General features: G+C 40.8%; 1 protein-coding gene across 1 annotated transcript; it reads left to right on the plus strand.

Moving 5' to 3' along the window:
- Positions 1-1806: 1806 nt before the first annotated feature.
- Positions 1807-21829, plus strand: LOC6566176 (ras-associated and pleckstrin homology domains-containing protein 1). Its single transcript, XM_032738935.1, is given in 5 exon segments — positions 1807-1824; positions 18036-19203; positions 19282-21073; positions 21075-21594; positions 21686-21829. Coding segments are annotated over 4 exon segments (3384 nt in total). The 5' UTR covers positions 1807-1824; positions 18036-18275.
- Positions 21830-22692: the final 863 nt, after the last annotated feature.

The following is a 22692-nucleotide window of genomic DNA, read 5'->3' on the forward strand; positions in this document are numbered from 1 at the left end:
AAATTAAAAAAAAAACCAAAGTATTTTTTTGAATTTGTGTAACAGTTGGCGCGCACTGTTAAACGTCAAAATGGACGAACTAATGAGTAGTATTGGTCAAAATATAGATAACATGCCTGCATAATTTAAACAGTGCCATCTGAGTACTTAACGGGCTTTCCGCATGTTAATACAATGTAAACGTAAGTACAAATATAAATATATAATGTTTATCAAATAAATATTCGATTAATTGAATTTGCAGTTAAAAGAGCGCATACTGATTAACGTATTGGAAATGTTAGTAAAGTAACGTAAGCGAGTTTGAACGTACGTAATTATTATTCGAGAAGTAGCATCGATATGTAATCGACGTATTAACTCGAAACGGTAAGTTCGAATTTGTCACTCTGCTGCATACGGTCGTCCGTCACTGCTCGGGTTGTTCAAACAAATGGATTTATTAATTTTTTTTTATTAAATCAGTATTGTATATCGATATGTTCTGTGATAAATATATAATTTGATATCGCAAGCTCGAGTCTCCAATATCGATAGATATCGATGCGATATGAACATCCCCAGTTAACAGCGAACGCACGACAAACGTAAATTCGTGGAAATTACGCACGGGTGTTTTTTTCGTAGCTCAATAGGACTATTTGTTTATTTTTTTCGGTTCTAACATAAATGAAGCATACATTGCAAATGCAAAAAAATGCATATATATATTGATGCATATGTCTGATTAGTGTAATTGTTGTTTGTGTCAAATTCGAAAAAGGTGAATGCAATTCTTAGATTTTAAGATGGATATCAGATGCAATCAGCGCAACAGTAGCAGCAACTACAACAACCAGAGTAGCTACAATAACAACAACAACAATAAGAAAAAGGCTGACTGACTACACCCAAAAAACGTAATACACACACACACACACACATGCATACATGGAAACAGTTGATGGCGAGGAATAACAGAAACGACAGGAAAAATGAAGTAAAAGCGACTGCAGAAGCAGCAGCAGCAACGGAACGGCACTTCAGTTGCAGTTTGTAGTTGGAGTGGAGTACATATTGAGCAACGCACACACACACACACATATATATATATATATATACTTAATATATATATAAATATATATACATATACGTACATAGACAACCCGAAAACGCATCACACAAAGAGACATTTGCATGCATGTGTGTGTGGGTGTACGAGCAGCAGCAGCAGCAGCATCGTTTAAACTTCGTGTTCGGCATTCGTCGTTCGTTGCTCGTTCGTCTGTTCGCTCGGTCGTTCGTGTCGTTGAAATCGTGTCGTTGTTGTTGGAGTAACAGCATTCGCCTACGCAGCAGCACCACCAGTAACAACAACAACGAGGAGAAGGGCAATCAAAGGAAGCGGTTTAAGAATGCATGGGAATGCACAAAGTACGAAACACGAAAGAGAAATGCAAATTTAACAGAAAATTGAAATAAGTGCAACGGGTTTCCAATTCCGCACAACGCAACAATTGTAACTGTAATACAAAACGCAATTGCCAAACTGATCAGAGAGACGGAGAGAGCGGGAATAGAAGGAGGCGCCAAGGAGAGAGAGAGAGCGCCATCGAATCAGATCGCTTCCATTATTCCCTCTTGTTGGATTTCTTATAACAACCCATACCGACCTCCCCCACCCCACCCCTCCATTGGTGCTGTCGTAATATGGATTGTGGTGCTCTTGCCGCGCAGCAGCAGCAACTATTACAACAGCAACAAAAACAACAACATCAACATCATCAAAAGCAGCAACAAAATACGCTAAACTGCCTTGCAGCAACAACAACAACAGCAACAAATGTAAGTTTATACACACACACTGTTACAGGTATATACATACATATGTATGCCTAAGTATTATTTCTCTCTTTTACTTCCACTTTGCATTCGCCCCCACACAAAAATGCTTTGCTTTGCGTTGCGTTTCGCTGCCTGCGTCGCAGTCGACGCTGCTCCTCTTGCAGTTTTCATATTGGTTTTCTTATTAGATATTTTACATATGAGTAACTCGGGCAGCGCAGTCGACGTTTCTTGTGGGTTTTTGTTCGCTTTTGTTTCCTTTTGCAATTGTCTTCGGCTGCGTGTGGGCTGATGGCCTGGGGGGTGGGGAAACGGGGGCGTGGCTGACTACTCGCCATGTGCATAAATAATTTAAGACATTTTATGCTAATTGGATGTGTTTCTGTGTGTGTAGAGGAGTCGCAGCGGGTTGAGGACGGCAGTTGTTGACAGGTACAAAGTTTACACACACATTATATATATATATATATGTATATATATGTGTGTGTGTGTGTTTGGTTTGGCCATCTTAGCTAAGTTCGCAAAAAGGCGGCAAACGGCTGGGAAAACGAATGACTCAAAAGGCTATTTAACCAACTGATGATTAATCGCTCGACGGCTGCTGCGGCGACTAAAGAAATACAAGTAAAAAAAAAAAAACAAAATAAAAAAGAAACGCAAGGAAAATACGTAAGAGTGCACTCCAGTGAGTTGTAGCCGACTGGAATATACTCCGTGCTTTAACACAAATTCAAAAATATGAATAAAATGAAAAAAATATTTTAATAGAAAAGGAAAGAAACGCTGTGAAAAATATGTAAGACAGAAATGAAAAGGTAATAAAAAAAAGTAGTACATTGCATATATAGCATTATTAATTATTTTTTCAGTCTACTAGTAAATAGTGAAAGGAGCACAAAAAAAACAAATGACTATTTCACATAATTGATATAACCCGTTCTACATATGGCATGCATAGAGGGTATCTGACAGAGAAGAAGAAGAACAACCCGCAATCAGAGAGTGGAGAAAGAATTACGAACAGTTTAATTGCCGTTTTTTGTACATGGTCCGAACTTTTGCCCATTACTTTCACCATGCATAAAATATTCTAAGGCAACAACAACAACAAGTGCCAGGGAATGAGTGAAATAAGTTCAAAATGAAATTGTTTATACAAAGGCAAAACACAACAGGAAAAAAAAACAGCACAGACAATAACAACAACAGGGAATGGACTTGAAGAAGAGGAAAAGCCGTCTTTTGCTGCTGGTGTTTGTCTGTCTGTGTTCTTTTTGTTTTTGCCGCATCGCGTAAATATCTTTCTCATACCCACTCCCCTCCCATGTCTTTCTCTCTCTCCCACAAAGTGCGTTTAGCGCTACGTGACTGCAATAAAATAAAATAAATAACTGCTGCAACTACGTGCCTCATGCTTTGTTCTTGTTTCTTGCCCAAAAACAAAAAAGAAAGAGAAATGGTCAAGCTGCAAACAGCGATTAACATTGAATGCCTCAAGGATGCGTACACACACACACATATATATGCATATTCGCAGCATGCGACGACTAACGGCACATATGCACCAACCAGGTTTTGGGTCCTGCTAACGCCTGCTGTTCTCTTTTGCTTGTTCTTGTTGCTGTTGTTGTTGCCAGTGCTGCCCAGCTGAGCTGGGCATGCAACATGGGCAGCACTTTTAGCATAAGAAGATTACCCAGCAAAAAATTTGTATTCCATAACTTATGTGTAAAAGTTGACCTAATTATTTTATGCACACAGCTAAATAATATTGGGACAATATTGGATCTGTTAATTATCTTATGATCGCACGCAAAAATCAAATATGTGCATAATTAATAATAAAATAAATTGACATATATTTCACTCGAGTGCTTTTCTTACCAAACAAGCAAATAAATAGAAATAGAAACCAACAGTTACGCATTTTCGTTGCAAGATCAAAAATTACAAATTGAAATATAAAAAAATTAAAAGAGCGTGACGTCATACGTCTCTGCCATGCGTTACCTTCACAGCCGTGTCGCCATGCAAAGAGCGCGTGTGTCTGTCAGAGAGGGAGGGAGCGAGGCTTACAGTGAGCGCGTCGCCGTCGCTTCTCGCATTTGTTTCTCGACCGAGGCGCGCACGAGACGACAACGGAGCGCAGCGGATAAACGAGACGGGACAGCCACATAAAAAAAAAAATAAATAAAAAGCTAAATCATCAAATAAGTTGTAAATTGTAAAGCGCGCGCGGAAATCAAAAGGCGACGACAACTTTGTTAAAGTTCGTGTTTTTTTTCTTGTTGTGTCGTATAAATTCAACGCCTTTTTTTTCTTCACGTTCTTAGCACATAATTCCGGTAATTTTGTTTTTTGTGTCGCCACGCTCTTGTTGTTCTTATAATATATTTTTGTTGTTTTTATTGTGTGTGTATTTTGAAGTTTATTAAGTTCCTTGTGCAGTCGAAAACAACAAAAGCAATTAACTCCAGCTGCTTTTGTTTATAAAACACACACATGCATACAAACGAGTGCGTGTGAAATGAAGCAATAATTAAAAGTGCCTTTTTTAATTGACGAGCTAAATACAAACAAGAACAACAACAATAACAGAGCCGTGCTGCTGCTGGCAATCGAAATCGAATTGACGTTAACATTGACGCGGTAAGAGCACACAACACATATATAAATATATATATATATATATATATATGCATGTACTGCAATACATTCATATATATTACGGCAAACAACCCTGTTGACTTCCCTGCCAAAGCTCTGTTAAGCGGCGAGACAGGCGAGCGCACCACAGGAGCGAGAGCGAGAGAGTGAGAGAGAGAGTGCTAAAAGAGTTCTGTTTGTTTTTGTTTTTTGGCAGTTAATGCGTTTTGCTTTTGTCTTGTCAGTGTGTGTGTGTGTGTGGCGAGGGCGGTTGCACATCGACTCCAGTTTATTTGCTTTTAGCTTCCAATCAAATGGGGTGTGGGGGAAGGGGCTAAACAAGCATGGGGTCTATATTCCATATGCCATCTGCCTTATGCTTTTATTATTGTTTACTTCATTTTTCGTTTCATTTTGTGCCTTATCTTTACTACAAGCACCCGCATCTATTCTGTGTATGTTGTGTGTGTGTTAGTTTCATTCAACTTTTCTGCATGCGGCAGCTAAAAATGTGTTGTTTTTGGATATGGCAACGCCGTCCAGTCTAGTCTCATGTTTTTGCCGGTTTTTGGGTTTTCTTCTTCTTTTTTGCCGAGTCATGTGGTCTCAGTGTGTGTGTGTGTGTGTGCGTCATCCCATCCTGCCATCCCACCGCCAACACCACCCGCATTCGCATCTTCTGAGTAACGGCACTCTCGCTCTCTCTATCGGTCTCTCATTCTCGGCATTGTTGTTCTTGTGATTATTATTATTATTGGTGGTTGTGGTTGTGTTGTTGCCGTTTAATTGCTTCTCTGCACGTTCGTCAAATATTTGCTCAACTCTTTTTAATTACATTTCCCGCTGCACACACACGCACACAGACATGCATGTGCATATGTATTTGTATGTAATGTTTTACAGTGCTCAAATTTTGAATAGCAATTCGCAAAGCAGCTGATTTTTACGAACGAACAAAATGGAAAATGACGAACGATAAGAAATATATTCCCCCCGCCCTCTTTGTCTTGGTAATTTAAAATAGGCCCTTTAGTCAAGAAGTGCTTAAATAGTATCCATCAATTATAAAATCGAAATTTTTATTAACGCATTCCACTTGAACTTTGTAGTTGCATTTGTGTTTGTTGCAATGCGCTCTTGAGTGTTTTTTCTTTTTTTTATTGCGACGTATGTGCATATGTATATGTATGTGTGTATATATATTGCCTTGCACTAAACTTAATTGATATTGTTCTCTTCATATTTTTAGACACTTCTAATAATGCACTGCTTCCAAGGCAAGCAGTTTTTCTTGTGTTCGATTCGATGTGCGTTTGAATTACAATTTGTCTGGCTTCGTGTACAAAGAATGTATTTTGATGTGTTGCAATGTGTTTCGTTTTTTATTTTTTCAATTTTTATTTTTACTTCCCATTTCATAATCTCTAATCATACATCTTACGCCTATCCAGTTTGGCCCGCAAGGCTTTGCCTTGGCCCACTGTGCGACGACGTCGATGACGAAGACGTAGACAAAGACGGAGACGAAGATGGAGGTTGCCAAAGCAAGAAGTTAAATCGCTAATTTGAGCGCATTCTTATTGCGGCTGCTGCTGCTCGTGTTGTTGTTGTTGACGCAGCAGCACCCATATGACTTCTGCACATGGCCATTGCCGTTATTACTATTGTTGTTGTTGTTGTTTCTTTTTAGTGCTTTACTTTTTATGATTCTTATTACACGCCTTGCTGCTTATGGCTTATGGCTTTGCTTTTGCTCTGCTCTGTTTTGCTTTTGTTTTTGCTGTGCTCTGATTTGCGCTTTGTCTTTGTCTCAATTTAACTCGTTGATGGCGACACTGCCTGAGTTTGCCTCTTAAATATTTATGCGGCTACTGCGGACGCGATTATGCGACGACATCTTGCTACTGCCGCTGTTATTTATTATACCCTGTACTCATTAGACAAGTGGAAAAGACGATATACTGAAGATCTACAATTGATTTTTTTAATTGTCTTACCAAAAAGCAAAAAAAAAAAAACATAACTTTCATAAGTAGATCGTACAAATTTGGTATATAATACTACTACTAATACTACTTACAGGGTATTCTCCAGTTCAAACATATTTTTTTCAATGTTTCAATGTTTTTCGTCGTGCGTTGCTGTTGTTGTTGCTGTAAATATTTTATTATCGTTTGTTTCCGTTTAGGAACCGAAATGGGGGGAAACAAATGTGTGCTTACACACACACACGCACAAGCATACATATTTAAAATTCTTTTGTCGCCATATTCATTTCGAAATTATGTACTTGGCTTGTTGCTTCACACGACGCTTCGTTGCGCATCGCCCGCCTCCTCCTCGTCCTCCTCCTCCACTCTTCTTCCCCATAGACCCTTGTCAATTTAGCTATCTGTTTGTCGTATCTATTGAGCTGCACACACACACACACATCATACATGCGTATACATATGTGTACAAGTATGTGTAATTATATGCATTCATACATATTCTCCACCCCCCTCTCCCATTCTGTGCATCATATTATTGACCCTGTGCACTTTTTTTTTCTGATTTCATCTGTGTTGTTCTTGCTGTCGGAAGCAGGCAGGAAGAAGGAAACAACGATTAATTCGCTTGTATGTAATACAGTGGAGGTCAGAATATACTCAAACATATAAAAAGGGCACTTCTTCAGCTGTACTATATTAAGATGAAAATTAATTAGTTTCTCAATAATATTCGCAATAAGATAAATAATTTGTATACATTTTGCGATTTATATTGCATTATTGAACATGGAACTGAATGTATTGCAATCACTGTGAGACTCCGTCACTCTCTCTCTCTCTCTCTCTCGCGCGCGCTTATTTCTTTGCATTACAAAATTAGCGCATTATTTGTTAAGTATTTTTAGCTGCGGTTTTTTTTTGTTCGTTTCTTTTTGGTGTCGCTGCTGCTGGGGCATTTGTAAAATTAAAATGATATATTTAAACACGATAAAACACGTTGTTGCTTGTTGCTTTGCTTGCCTGCTTCTTCTTCGCATCGGATCGGATTGGATCGGGCTCTGTGTGTTACCAATACCAATACCAACGCCGCTACCAATGTGGGTGTGCAGTCAGTGACCCAATTTCTCTAATAGATTGCATTTTGCTACAGCTCTCTCACACACTATTACACACACACACGCACATGCATCTGGCTGTTATTATTTAGCGCATTGAACTCTCTGCACAGTTTTCGTCTTTCTCTCTGTCGCTTTCGCTGCTGCTGCGGCTATAGATCTCTCAAAAGACAAAATAGAATAAATAAACATTTTGCGCTTGGCATTTCCTGCCTGGCCAAATGTATTACATAAAAATAATACAAATTAAAACGAAACGAATCGTTGCAAAATGTATGTGTGTGTATGTGTGTGTCGCATGCATAATGCATATGTATATGTTTGCAATCCGTTTCGTTCCCATATCCATTCCAATACCCATTTCCATTTTCATTTGTCTGTTTCCCAGGCCGCCTTTGGCTAATTAAGTGCAGCACTTGACTTCGTCTAAAGCTCGCAATAATAAACATCAGTAAATTGAGCAGAAACACAAACACACACACACAGACACATGTATATATATAAATATATATATATACATATATGAATGTATATATATATACATATATGAATGTATATATATATACATATATGTATTTATATTATATGATACTACATATCACTTTAGTTGTAAATGTATGTGTAGCATGCTTAATTTATGTGGTCTTTAAGCATATTTTACTGTTCCGCATTCCACGCCTAATTGCTTTCCATGCGATTCCAAAAAAAAAAAAAAAAACAAAACTAATCTTAACTAAACTGTGGGTGGATTTTATGTGAGAGCTTGATAGAAATTGATCAAGTTTTAAATGCGAGCCATGTTGAAAATTAAAAATTGAAAATATAATACCTATGAATATGTATGTAAAAAAATTTCTTGTGTTTCGTATTTGAAATGCGCACAAACTATAAATATATTTAATATACTACAATGTGTATATATTTTGTATTAGCGTTTCCTAATTAAAGTGAGAATCAGAGCAAGAACTACATATGTCCATATGTCCATTGGAAAAACAGAAACACATTCACTGGTTTTCCATATGACGCTTCCACGGTTCGTTTCCTCTAGTTTCCCAGCTGCCAGCTGGAAACAGCTGACTCAGACAACGTTTCATTTGCTCATTTTTATTCTTATGCACTAGCGACACCCCATTCCTCCAACCCCAACCCGCTTCAAACTGCGTGACCGAAAATGCTGCCAGCTCTGTTTTTGTGGAGTTTTTGGTGTTTTTCCGAGCTGAGCATGCAACGCAGAACAACAAAAAAGAACATGCGGCAAAAAAAAGCGACTTGTAATTTGATTGAGCTACAATAAAAATTTGTCAGCAATGGCAATAAAGAATGGGGCGGGCGAGAGTGACAGAGAGAGGGGCAGTGGATGGGATGGGATGGAGTTGGATGGGGTGGGGTGGACTGTGTGTTGCTTGGGAAGTTCTTTCTGTTTCTATTGGAAGCATGTAATCATATATAGATTTATATGCACTTATATTTCATTACATAGACAATTTTGTGTTGCTTTCAAAATATGATTTATAATGCAACGATGGGCTTTTAAACAAAACGAAATCAACAAGTGATTGATGATGCTACCAAAGACACCAATTATACTAAAAGTGTACGTATGTATGTGTGTGTATGAGTCGACCAACTAACCCTTATAGAGGAGTACGCTTTAGGTATCAAATTACACAACTCATTTATATATATATATACATATATATATATATATATACATATATGCATATATATGCTGCGGGTGCAAAACAAATGAAAACGATGCCTGATTACACTTGAAGATAAATTGAATATTTCAACTTGATCTTAGTTAGTTGACTAGGGTTGGATTAGATTAGGGATTAGGGATTAGATTAGGGATCAGCCTCCGTCGTCTTTTTACCTCCAAAAGGTAAAATTCGAGTTAATATTCAATTTCAAGATGTGAATTGTTGTTGCTTAAAAGACATTCCATTTATCGACACATTAAGTTTGAATACTTTGATAACCTGTGAACCCATTCAGAATCTGACAAAAGCATTTAAAACTAAAGTTTTGAAAGCTGGCAGCAGCACATCGATTAAAAGAGGATTATAAGAGCTAGAGACTTATAGATTTTCTTATTTCATTTTATTGTTATCGATAATGTTATCGATAATTTCGTATATTGTGACCCCTTCTAGACCTACCTAGTTTAGCTAGTTGACCTCTTAGTCCAGATTACTTTGCTCTGATTATTGCCTAAATCGTTTTTAATTATATTCAGTTAGAAGACATTTGGCTCATCTGAGACTGAGACTTGGTCTGGTGCCTCTGTCCTCAGCTCAGTTGCAACGTATGGACATAAAACGTATTTCATACTGAACATATCTGCTAGTCGAGTTCTCTCTCTTTCTCTCTCTCGAGATGAGCATTTTATCAACTGGTCACCAATTTCTCTGAGTGTAAGCACTCACAAAGAGAGCACTCATAAAATGTGCATCTGTCCTCCCGTCACTGATGACAATGAGAGTAAGAGACGCTTGGGAGGGGGTGCCACAAATGAGGGGAAGGGGAATCGAATCGGGCATCATATAACCATTTTTGGGCCATTGTTTGAGCGAGCCAAGCAAGTGGCAGGTGCAACACGCAGCCGGTGTGCCCTTGCCTGCCTGCCTGCTTGCTTGCTTGTTTGCCCCCTTTTGTGGCAGACGCAAAACTCCTTGAGATACGCTCACACACACACACATGCATACTCTTATGCATTGTAACCCGAACCAAAAAAAACTTAGCCCGATTTATTGTTGCTGTTGTTGCTGCTGGACACGCGTCGCTTGCTGAACACGCGTCACTTAAAAAAGAGGGTAACAGAAACTGAAACAGGAACAGACCAACAACAACTAACCAAAAAGAACGTGTACCTTAGGCACGCTGAAGTTTAGATACCCTTGCATATTAGAGTTTGAAATATTATGTTATTACATATATCTCTGTGAACTCTGGCAGCGAATGGATTATTTTGTCTAGATTTGTCTAGTTATATTTTATCAGAATAGGGTGACAATGTATGTCTACGTCTGTATCGAATCCTAACCTAAAACTCATGTTTCGACTGATTGTTCATTGATTGAATTTAGTGGGCCAATTCTGCCAATCTTCTATCCATGGACTGCTTTGAGCAAAAAGTCGCATAAGTGCCAAGTTTAAAGATCAGCTGTATGTATAGATATGTATATAAATATATATATATAGTGTTATCTTGAGATCGTGTTTTCACAGAGGGAAAAAATGAAAAAAAAAACTCCACCTTATTATTGTCTCATTTCATTTTCTTAGTGTGCAATTACAATTTACAGTTATGTGTAGTTCTTAAAAAAAAAGGAAAAAACAAAAATTTACCAGATTCAATTACAAAAATAATTTTTAAATTATGAGCTTGTGCCCAGACATAGTGTATGATTATGTCTCCTTCAGTGCGTTGCGAATTGAACAACAAAATTAAAGTGATCTTTACAAATACTCTTTAGGGTAGCAAAACAGCCCCTCAGCGAGAAACCAAATCCAAACCCTCTCCAGCTACAAAAGAGAGAAAAAAAGATTGCGCTGCAGATTTAATTTTCTTTCTTCTTCTTCTTCGCAGGCGACGACAGATGTTTTCTTCTTCTTCATTGTTCTTAAGGGTCGTTTTTTTTTTTTTTTTGATCGTCGCGTGTTGGTTTTAATGCGTTTTCTTGTTCTTTGTCCATTCACTTTTCGAGTGTTGTTGTGCCTGCAATACAACAATTTTATTGCTGTTGTAGCTGTAGCTGTAGTTGTAGTTGTTGCATGTTCGTTTGTTTGATCACGCTTCACTTTTGGGGTGGGAAGAAGCAGATGAAAGAGACACTAAAGCTACGTACATAAAACTTATGCAGCTGTCATCGAAATCGAATCGAATGATTCGAAATAAGCAGAGAGTTTTTATTACAACCAAGAAATTGGAGTTGTATGTTGAGAGACTTTAAGCTTGGAATATCTATTCCATCCCTAAAAATCTGTGAGTGTTGTCAAATCGATCGGAATTGATAACACTCGATAAAATCACTTATATCATTGAAATGAATCAAATTTAGAGCTAGAAGTAACCAAACTAAACCTATTTAATCCATATTGCTGGACTTACATATCAGCGACATCAATCAACCATTTCAAGTGGGGCTCAGAAAGTTTTCAGACAAGTTTGGCTTAGTTTTGTTGATTTCTTAAATAAAACCCACGAATGCTGCCTTTAAATGTGAGTAATTATTATTTATTTGAATAGAGAAATAGCTCAATGCATTTGCCACAAATGCGTCTTGCAAGATGTCTATAAGAACACCTGAGAAGGTTGATCTGATCCTGAATATATATGTATATACTTATTTGTATATTGGATATATCTCCTTATATATACGCTCTGCAAAGTTTTGAGCTGGAATGGGAATTTCGCAACTCTCTTGATTTGGATTTTTCCCATTTATAATATTTCCTTAAAGTTTTTAAAATACGTAATTGAAACCGAAGGTACTTAAAAAGAGGTTCAATGTCTTGTTGTTTTTAATTCTGTCTATTATATGAAATTTGATACATGTTTGAAATGTAATTGATATTGAATTTCGTTAATTTCCAGTTGTTGTGTGTTGTATGTTGCGTGTGTGTTTTATGTTTTATTTTTCACGACATTGAAATATTTATATTGCTTGGTTTGCATTGAGATTTGTAGTTATTTTTTTCTTGGCTATTGGGTTTCTTTCGTCGCACTTGGCCTGGTTGTCAATTAAGCTGCTTAACGAACCAGTAGCATGGTATGTCTCTGGCCCCCCACATCCCGAAGCTCCTCTTCCCCCTTCCATGCTCACATAACCATTTGGAAGTTGGAAATTTGAATAGATTCGTTTTACGAGCGACAAAATTCGCAAGAAGCCAACAACAACAATACCAAAAACAAAATTTATGCAAAAAAAACAAATGAAAATCGCTTGGGACTCGCTTTATAAGGTGAGTTGGTGCTGCCATCAAATGCTACAAATTAATGTATTCATGCATACCCTACCTCTCTACCAATGGGTATACAAATTGTGTGTTTCCCCAAGGGGGCACCAAGGTCGAACCGGAACGAATTTAGGTTCCGCTTGCGGTTCCGGCTCTGATACGTAAAGTATACAAATTATACAAATCGGTGCAGGATAGATCTATAATGATGTTGTTTCCCTATAATATTTTGGTTCCCGTATTGGGGTTTTAAGAAATTTTGATTTGAATGCGATTCCAAATCATTATCTCTATCTATCTTATATAACGAATCCCTCCTATCTATTCAAACTGGAAAACTAGCCACGTTCATCTAATCCATTTGAGATTGCAACACGCTGCCTCAAACGTGATAAAGTCCAAGTCTGGCCCAACTGGGTCAGTGGGGGGGTCTTTTCTCCTAACCTAACCTATTTTTTTTTTATATATATAGATTAGTCTAGGAAGTGTATTAAAACTTTGGCATTGGCATCGAGCTCAACATTTTTCATGCTGTTTTCTTTTCCAATTTTCTATTCAAATTTATGTTTTTGTATATTAATATTTATATTTTGCTTGTTTTTTTTTTATATTTTTGGTCAGGCGCTTTGCACGCACTTGTCCCATTCCCATAGTTTTGGCTTTATTGTTTTTATGCTTTTTATTGTTGCTGTTTTTTGTTTGTTTGTTTTTGTTATTTTCGCCATTTTTATTAATTGTCTGCGGAAGTTGCTGTAAATGTCGACAAACATGAAAATATTTGCTATATGCTTTATTATTATTATGTATGCAGAGGAAGTGAGCAGTTTGCCAGGTGTGTGTGTGCTCTCTCTCCACCACTTCACTCATCCCCCCACCTCCCCCCGCCCCAGCCATGACGTCATTGGACTTTGGCTTTGGCACGCTAGTTTAGCTTAAGTGTTTGTTATTTTTATTAGTGTTTACTTAACGAGAAAAAGATAGAGCGTGAAAGAGTGTGTGTGTGTGAGAGAGAGAGAGAGAGTGAGAGCTTTTACTTAGTTTTAGTATGATTATTATTTTATATTCCGAGTAAAAGTAATTACAATTGCAAACGCAGCTTTCAATTAGCTAAATGTGAAACACCTGTCACTCAAATTAACTTAACTTGGCTCCATTCCTCCGCCCCTTTTGGCCCCCCTTCGTCCAGTCAATTTTTAAGGTCACTTGTTGGTCGCTTGGGGAGGGTTGCCCACTCAAACCATGACAAATGTGATGAACATAGAACATGCAACGTGCAACATGCTTGTCGAGGTCATGCTTAAAAGCTCTGTCATAAAACTAAACAAGAGGATAATGCTTCAGTCCCAGAGAGAGCTCTACAAGAAGATACCCTATTAAATACACAGAACACAGATATGAGAGATATAAATATATGTTGAGACAATAACTTGAGTGTTTCCTGTGCAGATATATTATGTGTCAATTGGTAAGCTGTACTTATATAAAATTACGACTTGGTTTTTGCTACCGGAAATCGGTTTGTATCGATATTCGCGTAATGAAGGCAATTATCGATAATGTGCAATAAACTTGATTTGATTGGTTGATACACATAGACAGACATACGGACAGACGGCTTGATCATTTCGTTTCTTCTTGCTGATCAAGAATTTATATTTATACTTCGCTGATGCTTTCTTCTGTCTGTTACATACTCATGCCTAACTGCATTATACCCTTTTTACGCACATTTGTAATGGGTTCAGGGTATAACAACTAAACTAAGCCCAAGCCAATCCCTAGTTATGCCAACTAATCCGGCTATTCCAGGAAATGGGTCACTTATGTCATGTTGTTAACCAAGGCATAAACTGAAAAGAATGCTTATACCTCATTTAATTTGCCTATTTTATTTGTTTGTACCTCAACAAACCTTAGGTCAAACATTCATTTATATTTACTTGCTTCACTAATCACAAATGAGTTCCTTGCCATTTAATTATAAGTTATATGTAAGTGAGTAATTTTCCACATTGTTGAAATTTCTACAGTCTTCAGAAAAGTTAAGAGAAATGCATACAAGTCTTATGCAAATTGTGCAACAAATCAACTTAAGATATAATAATATATGCTAAATGTGTTGAGTAACATTTTGTTTTCATCTAGTTTTGAATGTGAATTCATCTTATATTGCTGCAGTTAGTCTTAATGTTCAGATTTCATCTTCCTCGTATTCCTCATATTTTTGCTTCTCATCATTCATTCATCTTTGAGCCGAGCTATCCTTCTACATAAACGACCAAAAATTGCAAGATAAAACGTTAAAACATTTAATCTCGCATCTAATCTGTGTACATGGACCTCTCTCAAAATGTTTGGAATTGAGATTGGGAATAGGTTTGAAGATAATTTGTATCATATATACAATTCTCAACGTAGCTCATCACTTTGGGTTGATGGTTGATTAACCTCAATAGGATCATGATTAGTCCCCTTTCATTCCATATTCATTCAAAACGTAAGATATATTCGAATATATATATTCTTTGACAGCATCTGTAGCCAAGTCGATATGGCCATCTGTCCGTGAGTTCATCTGTTTCCTTGTAAACTAGTTCCTCGAATTGCTATTTATACAAACTCTTGAGTTATGCGTTCTTATTATGCTGCAAACATTTGGATAACACATTATCAACATCGGACTACTATATCATACAAGTTCCATAGAGTTTTTCAATCTATGGTAAACTTTTGCAAGAGCACCTTATCTGCGACATGTCCAAGTTAAACATTCTTTCTTGTTATGCAACACTGTGAAGTAGTGCAAAAGCATGAAGAAGCTTAAATCTCTAAATAGATAACGTAAGAGGGAGAAATAGAGTGCGGTCAGTCATTTAGTCATTTAGTCAGTCAGTCAGTCATTCAGTCATTTAGTCAGTGTCATGTGTTGGCAAGTGGCAATTACCGCTAACCCTCTAATAACTAACAAAAAAATCATTGTGATGACTCACTCAAGCATTAAAAAGCCGCCAAGTTGAAGTTGCAGTTGAAGCAGGCTATTAGCCGTCAGTTAGAGACACACACACACACACATACACATATATATATATATATATATGTAGCTCAAAATGAACACGTCAAGCGGTAAATCAGAAAACTACAAACGTTGGCTCTTTGCCCTTGTGTGTGTGTGTGTGTGGCTTAGTGTGCTTAAGTGTGCGCAAGCAGTTAACATCAAGCAGCAAGCAGTGCAAATGCCTTAGAATGGGGTGGCAGAAGAAGCACAACTACAGTGAGCAGAGCTGCTGCTGATGCTGCGGGACGAGACGAGTTCAAGGATGGTGTTTGTGTGTGTGAGTGTGTATGATTGCGTGTGTGTGTGTGTCTGTGGCTACTCCTTCTTTGGCACAGTCTGGCATCTGTTTTAAGTATACAGTATATACATTTATTTATTTATATTTCATTTAATTTATATTTATCTCGCCGTGATGGATTTTGCTAATTGGTATTTTCTTTCTTTTTGTTGTATAGTATATATTTGCCCGCATTCCACTTTACAGTTCATTCATCTTCATTCATCAACCTGTGATCAGATTGCGAGCTCTCCTCAAATGTGACTCACTCGCTGAGAGGAGGAGAACTCTGCTGAAATGTGCTTTAATGCTTTGCTCTTGGAATTTCTGAGATATTAAGTGTAACAACTGTATAAATATTATTACAATAGTGTTGTTGTTCTTCTTCTTCCTCAGCTGGAAAGTGTGAAGTCTCGACAAATCTGTGTGTGTGTTGTGTACTGTTGTGGATACCCTTGTTACACACTAGTTAGCTAATGGGTATTTCAGTTCTTTTTCCAAGTTTGCGACGCATTGAAGAATTCCGCTTTGGCCTCCAAAGTATTAAATATATATCTATTCTAACTTGGCAGTTGTCCAACTTTTTGTTGAAGGCAGAAAATAGATCGAAGATGAGCAAAAATTCAATTACGAATTTGCTTAAATTTGCTTAAGTTTATGGTTAATAATATTATACCATTTCAAGCTGCGAATTCAAATTTCGCAAAAAGGGTATCTAAACGTCGACGGGTCCAAGATGAAAATTCGTTTTTGCTTTTGTTTTGATTTGTGGCCTCCTTTTGCTCTTGCCAACTTCCTCTCTCTAGTTCTCTTGCCTGTCTCTCTCTCTCTCTCTTTCGCTGGTACTGTGGCCTGTTGCCAGAGTGTGTGTGTTGTACGTGACTTATTGCTTGGCAGCATTGCCAACTCTGACAACAACTGCTTTAAGACTTTAAGCGACAAACGTTGAGGCGATAAAAAGAGCTCAACCAACAATCAGCTGCAGCTGGAATAGTGCCAATCAACCAAAGAGATGGAGACGTATAGCGGACAAGGGGGGGTTTTGCTGCAGCGGCTTAAGCTTTGATTATTATTTTATGCCAGACCAGACGTATACACAGATATATATAGGTATATATAGATATTGATATATTGCTGGTTTCGTGTGCTGCTGCTGCTGCTCAAACGGAAATGTGTAACGTGTTTTTATTTATTGTTATTATTATTATTATTATTATTATTATTATTATTATTATTATTATTTGTTGTTGTTGTTGTGTAGCTCGAAGCTCGAGTTGATCAAATGCATCTGCTGCAATTGATTTAGCTGCGATCGAGACTTGAGCACGTACCAAAATATCGTACGCTGATTAGGTAGGTGGATTAAGGGCGGCATCGGGGTATGTGTGGAGAGAGATCTACATAAACAGATACAGAGAGAGAGAGAGAGAGAGAGAGAGAGAGAGAGAGAGTGAGAGTGAGAGTGCTTATTATGTATCACATATGGCATATCGCATATATATATATACCATATACCATATACCATATCTCATATGCCTGACAGATGCCAGTTGCCAGTCAGCGATCAACTTGCTTTTGTTCATTGCAAGCAACAATTATTCAATATACACACTCGATACTAATTATAACTCTCTATGTATCTGTAAGATATCAATGTATCTCCCTGGCAGTTTCTAGAAATTGTTCTCTTCACCCAGACAGGTGTATAATAAAGTTTAATTTATATATATAAATTCGATTAGCGCTATTAGCGATCAATTTTTGTACAGACTTATTTTCTCGCAATTCAAGTTTATTGACAGAAATATTATTGATCAATTGTAAAAACAACGCATTAAGATCTGATAACAAATACAGATTTTGTTCACTTGAAACGACGTAGGGTATCTCGTAGTCGAGTTCAACTTGGGAGTAGCAACTCCCAACTTGTTTTTGTGTATGAATTTTGATAATGTTGTCAAATCGATTACAGTTGCAAGTAGGCCGGCCTTATTATTGATTCATATTGTATCATATCTCGAACTCAAATCGTTTTCAAAACTCTTTCATAAATTCCAATTGAATTTGAACCACTTTTTGAAAATAAATCATCATATTCATAAATTGATTGCTGTTGCTAATCTGTTGTCAATCTGTCAATCTGTTTGTTGTCGCCCAATCAGATTAATCAGCCAGCCAGCCAGGAGGGGATCATCGTTGGCCTAGCTGCCGGCGAAGGATCGGTAGCAGTAGCAACTGTTGCCACTGGGAGTAGTCCGCAGCACAAATTGCTGGGCTTGGGTGAACATTTGAGCGGCGCTGGCGCCGTCAAATTGCGCAAGCACAGCGAACAACGGACAACGACGACGACGACGCCGGAAGTTGGAGCAACGCAACAGCAAAAGGCCTCGTATCGCATCTCGATGGCCAATCTGGAGGATACACAGGAGTCCGAGCTAGATCTGATTCTTGGCGAGCTGAGCTTGCTCGAGGCACAGATCTCCTATGGCGAGGCGAGCTTTCTTCCCGGCAATGCTGCTGCAGCAGCCAATGCAGCACCGCCGCCGCCGCCGCCAGCTGGTATTTTAGTTGGCGCATCATTGCCGCCGCTACCACCGCCGCCGCCACCGCCCGCCTTGGCCTCCATATCGGCGGCATCGTCACGGACACATTCACGCACAAATAGCAGCATATCGGGTGATGTAAGCACCTCGACCTCCTCATCGGGCATATCCGAGAATGGCAATGGGAATGGCAATGGCAATGGCAACGGTAACGGTAACGGTCTGATGCTGATGATGACCCCAACAAATGCGGCACTTGGCCCCGGCATGGTGCCACAAACGGTTGGTGGCGGCAACGCCACACTACTCCTGGGCATGGGCATGGGCATCACGCTGGGCGTGGTCACGCAACGCGAACCCCGCACCGAATCCCCCGACAATGATTCGGCATTCAGTGACACTGTCTCGCTGCTCTCCAGCGAATCCTCTGCCTCCTCAAACACTTCACTCCAGCAGCAGCAGCAACAACTGCAGCAACAACAACAGCAGCAGCAGCACCACCACCAGCACCAGCAGCTGCAACAACAAAAGTTGCAACAGCATCAGCAGCAACCAATGTTGGCCTCTTCGAAGGCAGCCAAGATTCAGCTGGCGCTGCATAAACTGGAATCGGCCTCGATCCGGCGACTCTTTGTCAAGGCCTTCACAGCGGATGGAGCATCCAAGTCGCTGCTGGTGGACGAGCGTATGGTCTGTGGCCATGTCACCCGACTGCTCGCCGACAAGAATCATGTCCAGATGCAGCCGACGTGGTCACTAATCGAGCATTTGGCCGATCTGCACATGGGTAAGTCTGGCCTTGTGAATTATCCAAATTTACTTATCTATATATCTATATACTCATATTGTGTGTGTGTATTTTTAGAGCGCCTGTTTGAGGATCACGAGCTGCTTGTGGATAATCTGATGACGTGGAACTCGGATGCCGGCAATCGTGTGCTCTTCCAGCAGCGCTCGGACAAGGTATCGCTATTCGCCCGACCCGAACACTATTTGCCGGGACCACAGATGGCGCCGGGCTGCCAGCATGACGAGCAGACGCGCCACATGCTGCTCGAGGAGTTCTTTGAGCTGCCGCACGCCCAGCTTCAGCTGCAGTTGGAGGGGCCGCTCTATGTGAAAACGGACCCGAAGAAGGCATGGAAGCGACACCATTTCGTGTTGCGCCCCTCCGGCCTCTACTACTTCCCCAAGGAGAAGACGAAGAACGCCAGAGACTTGGTCTGTCTGACTCTGTTCAGCGGCCACAATGTCTACACGGGCATTGGCTGGCGCAAAAAGTGCAAATCGCCAACGGATTATACATTTGGATTCAAGGCTGCCGGCGACTCGTCGCTGGGCAAATCGTGTCGCAGCCTGAAGATGCTCTGCGCCGAGGATGGGGCCAGCTTGGATCGTTGGCTGACTGCGATACGCATTTGTAAATACGGCAAACAGTTGTGGCACAATCACAAGCTACTCATCGAGGAGCTCTGCTCCACTGGCGGCAGCAATGGGACACCGGGTGGAGTCGGTGGCAACGGTAACGGTAACGGCAGTGGCATCGGCAGCGGCAGTGGCACCTTTGCCTCCTCGATGCGCAGCGAATCGATTAGCAGCATCTCGTCGGCGGTGCCATCGCAATGCGGCAGCGTCTCATCGGCCGTTAGCAGCATGTCCAATTCGAGCAGCGGCCGCATCTCGCGCGCCTCCAGCTCCAGTTCCAGTGGCTGCCTCTCCGATGAGAACAATGCCTTCGATTCGGAGTTCACCACCGGCACCATCAAACGCAAACCCTCCATGAAACCCAATCTGCCGCTGACGACAATGACGCGCCAACTGAAGGAGGTGGGTGAGATAACGACGGGTGCCGTTGGCACCACAATCTCGCCGCATACCGCAGCTGACTCGTCAGCAGCTGGCGCTGGTTCGCCGGAGCGCAGTGGCACGTTGACGCGTCGCCACAGTCGCCGCAAGTCGCAGGAGAGCAACGGCAGCAACGGTGGCACCCTCAAGCGTCGACCCCAAGTTGTGCCCGTCAAGCAGCGCGAGCTCGTTGTGGCCACAGATGCTGGCAATGGCAACGGTGGCAACTCATCATCGTCCAGCAATTCGACGCCAACGCCCACGCCGAGCATTATTTGTGCCAAGCCAGCAACAGCAGCAGGAGCAGCTGCAGCAGCAGCAGCAGCTCAAATCCAAATGGGTTGTCTGAGCGATGTGGAGCTGATGTGCTCGTCCACATTGTCGCTGGATTCGCTGCCACCGCCGCCGCCGCCGTTGCCGTTGGCCCTGCATGCGGATGAGCAGGATGTGTATGGATCGCAGTTGTCGCTGGCCTCGCTGCCGCCGCCGCCGCCACCCGAAGAGGTCTATGTGGAGGCAACCACGCCGCTGACGCCAACGCCCATGTCTATGGGCATGGCCATGGGAATGGGCCTGGGTGTGGGTTTGAGCATGCCCAATAGCAATGGCACACTGCCGCCCGCTGTGCCCGCCAAGCCCATAAAACCGGCCGTGAAGCAAACGTTGAAAGCAGCACCGCCCTATAAGGCGCCACCCGACTATGTGGGACCCCCTGCATCCATGGTGGGTGCTGGTGTCACCATTGCTTCGGCTGTTGGTGCTGCGCCGCCACCGGCGCCGGTGCAAAAGAAGGTCTCCTTTGCCGATTCACCTGCTGTTGCGTCGCAAAATGTGCTCGCCGGAGCCGCAGTTGCCGCAACGCTCGCCAAGCACAACGCTCAGCGGCGCCGTCGGCGTTGTCTATCACTCACAGGGACAACAGCCGATTTACTCGCCGGGGCCACTGTTGCCGCCACGCAGCGATTTGTCGCGTCTGTCGAATGGCAGCGATGTGAACATAGCCAACACGTCCCCGAAACGTCTGCAGGAGTCCGCATCGAATCCGCCACGCGACTTCCTCAAGGATCTGCAGCGGGTGATGCGCAAGAAGTGGCAAGTCGCCCAGAAGTGCAAACTGGAGCCGGCAACAACGCCGCACGAGGTGCTCGGCTTTCGTGACTTCAACAATGAGGATCTGCTCGCTGCCCACAATCTTAACTCGGGCGCCAACTCATCGCACTACTACCGGGAGACGGCCAATGTCAGTCACTGGGTGCAGGAGCACTACGAGTATGCCCACAACGAGTATGCCCTCTATGAGAATGTGCATGCCCAGAGCAATGGTGCCGCCAATGCAACTGTAACGGGAATGGGAATGGGAATGGCAATGGGAGCGGGAGCGGGAATAGCAACCGCAATTCCAACTGCAGCAACTGGAGCAACAGGCGGTTGCGATGATGGACGCAGTTGCTCCAGCTGTGCCGCCGCCCACATCTCTGGCGGATGCAACAGCGGCGCTGCGCAAAAAACGACCACCGCCGCCGCCGCCAAAACGCAGCGATTCCACACATCTAACGCATCGTGTCTAATCCCCTCCAGAGTCAGCGGCAGTGAGTAGAACCAAAGACTATCCAGCGATACACAGAGATAGTCTCTGGTAGCAATCAATGCATTTCATCTGCAACTGAATCTCAGCTCTAATTTCTCTCACTCTCTCTCTTTCTCTCCTGACCAGATGCTACGCTCTAACTATCTCTCTCTCGCATTCAACTGGATCTGTGGGATTCAGCAGCAACAAGCAACAAACAACAAGCAACAATTTTCAACATGTCTAAACTTAAGTGCAAGAAGCAAAAAAGCAAAAATAGAAAGAAAGAAATTCCTATCGAAGAGCAACAAAAATAGGGTAAAAAAAAAACTAAAGCCTCAAATTGTAGTGCATAAAAAGAAAGAAAGAAAAATATAAAACAGAAAACAGAAAACAGAAAGAAAACCAACGCCAACTTCTCAAGTATTATATTCAGTTCAAGTTTTGTTTTGCTACTTTTTTTTTTTGTTTAGGTGCGGCAAATGTGCATTGAATTAGTTCTTGCAACATGCTCACAATTTGTTGCTGCAAATATCATTTTAACTGGCTAAGAACATAAATTGATTGCTTCAATTTATTTATCGATATATATATATATATCTATATCATTATATTAAAAAACGTTGTTCAAAATAAACAAGTGTTTAATCAGATCACGATTAATGAATAGTGTCTGTTATATATATATATATATACAGCAGTGGCAAGTAAATTGTTCAAATGATATTTGTGGCAACAAATTGAGAGCAGATGATTGCAAGGAAAGAAAATAAAAGTGTAACTATTCAAATCAAATGTTTAGCTGTATCTATGCATATAGACATAGACATAGGCACACTGCATACTGTAGCATAGTGTAATCTG

Source organism: Drosophila grimshawi, unplaced genomic scaffold (assembly GCF_018153295.1).
Source record: "Drosophila grimshawi isolate 15287-2541.00 unplaced genomic scaffold, ASM1815329v1 contig_848, whole genome shotgun sequence".
Lineage (NCBI taxonomy): Eukaryota > Metazoa > Arthropoda > Insecta > Diptera > Drosophilidae > Drosophila > Drosophila grimshawi.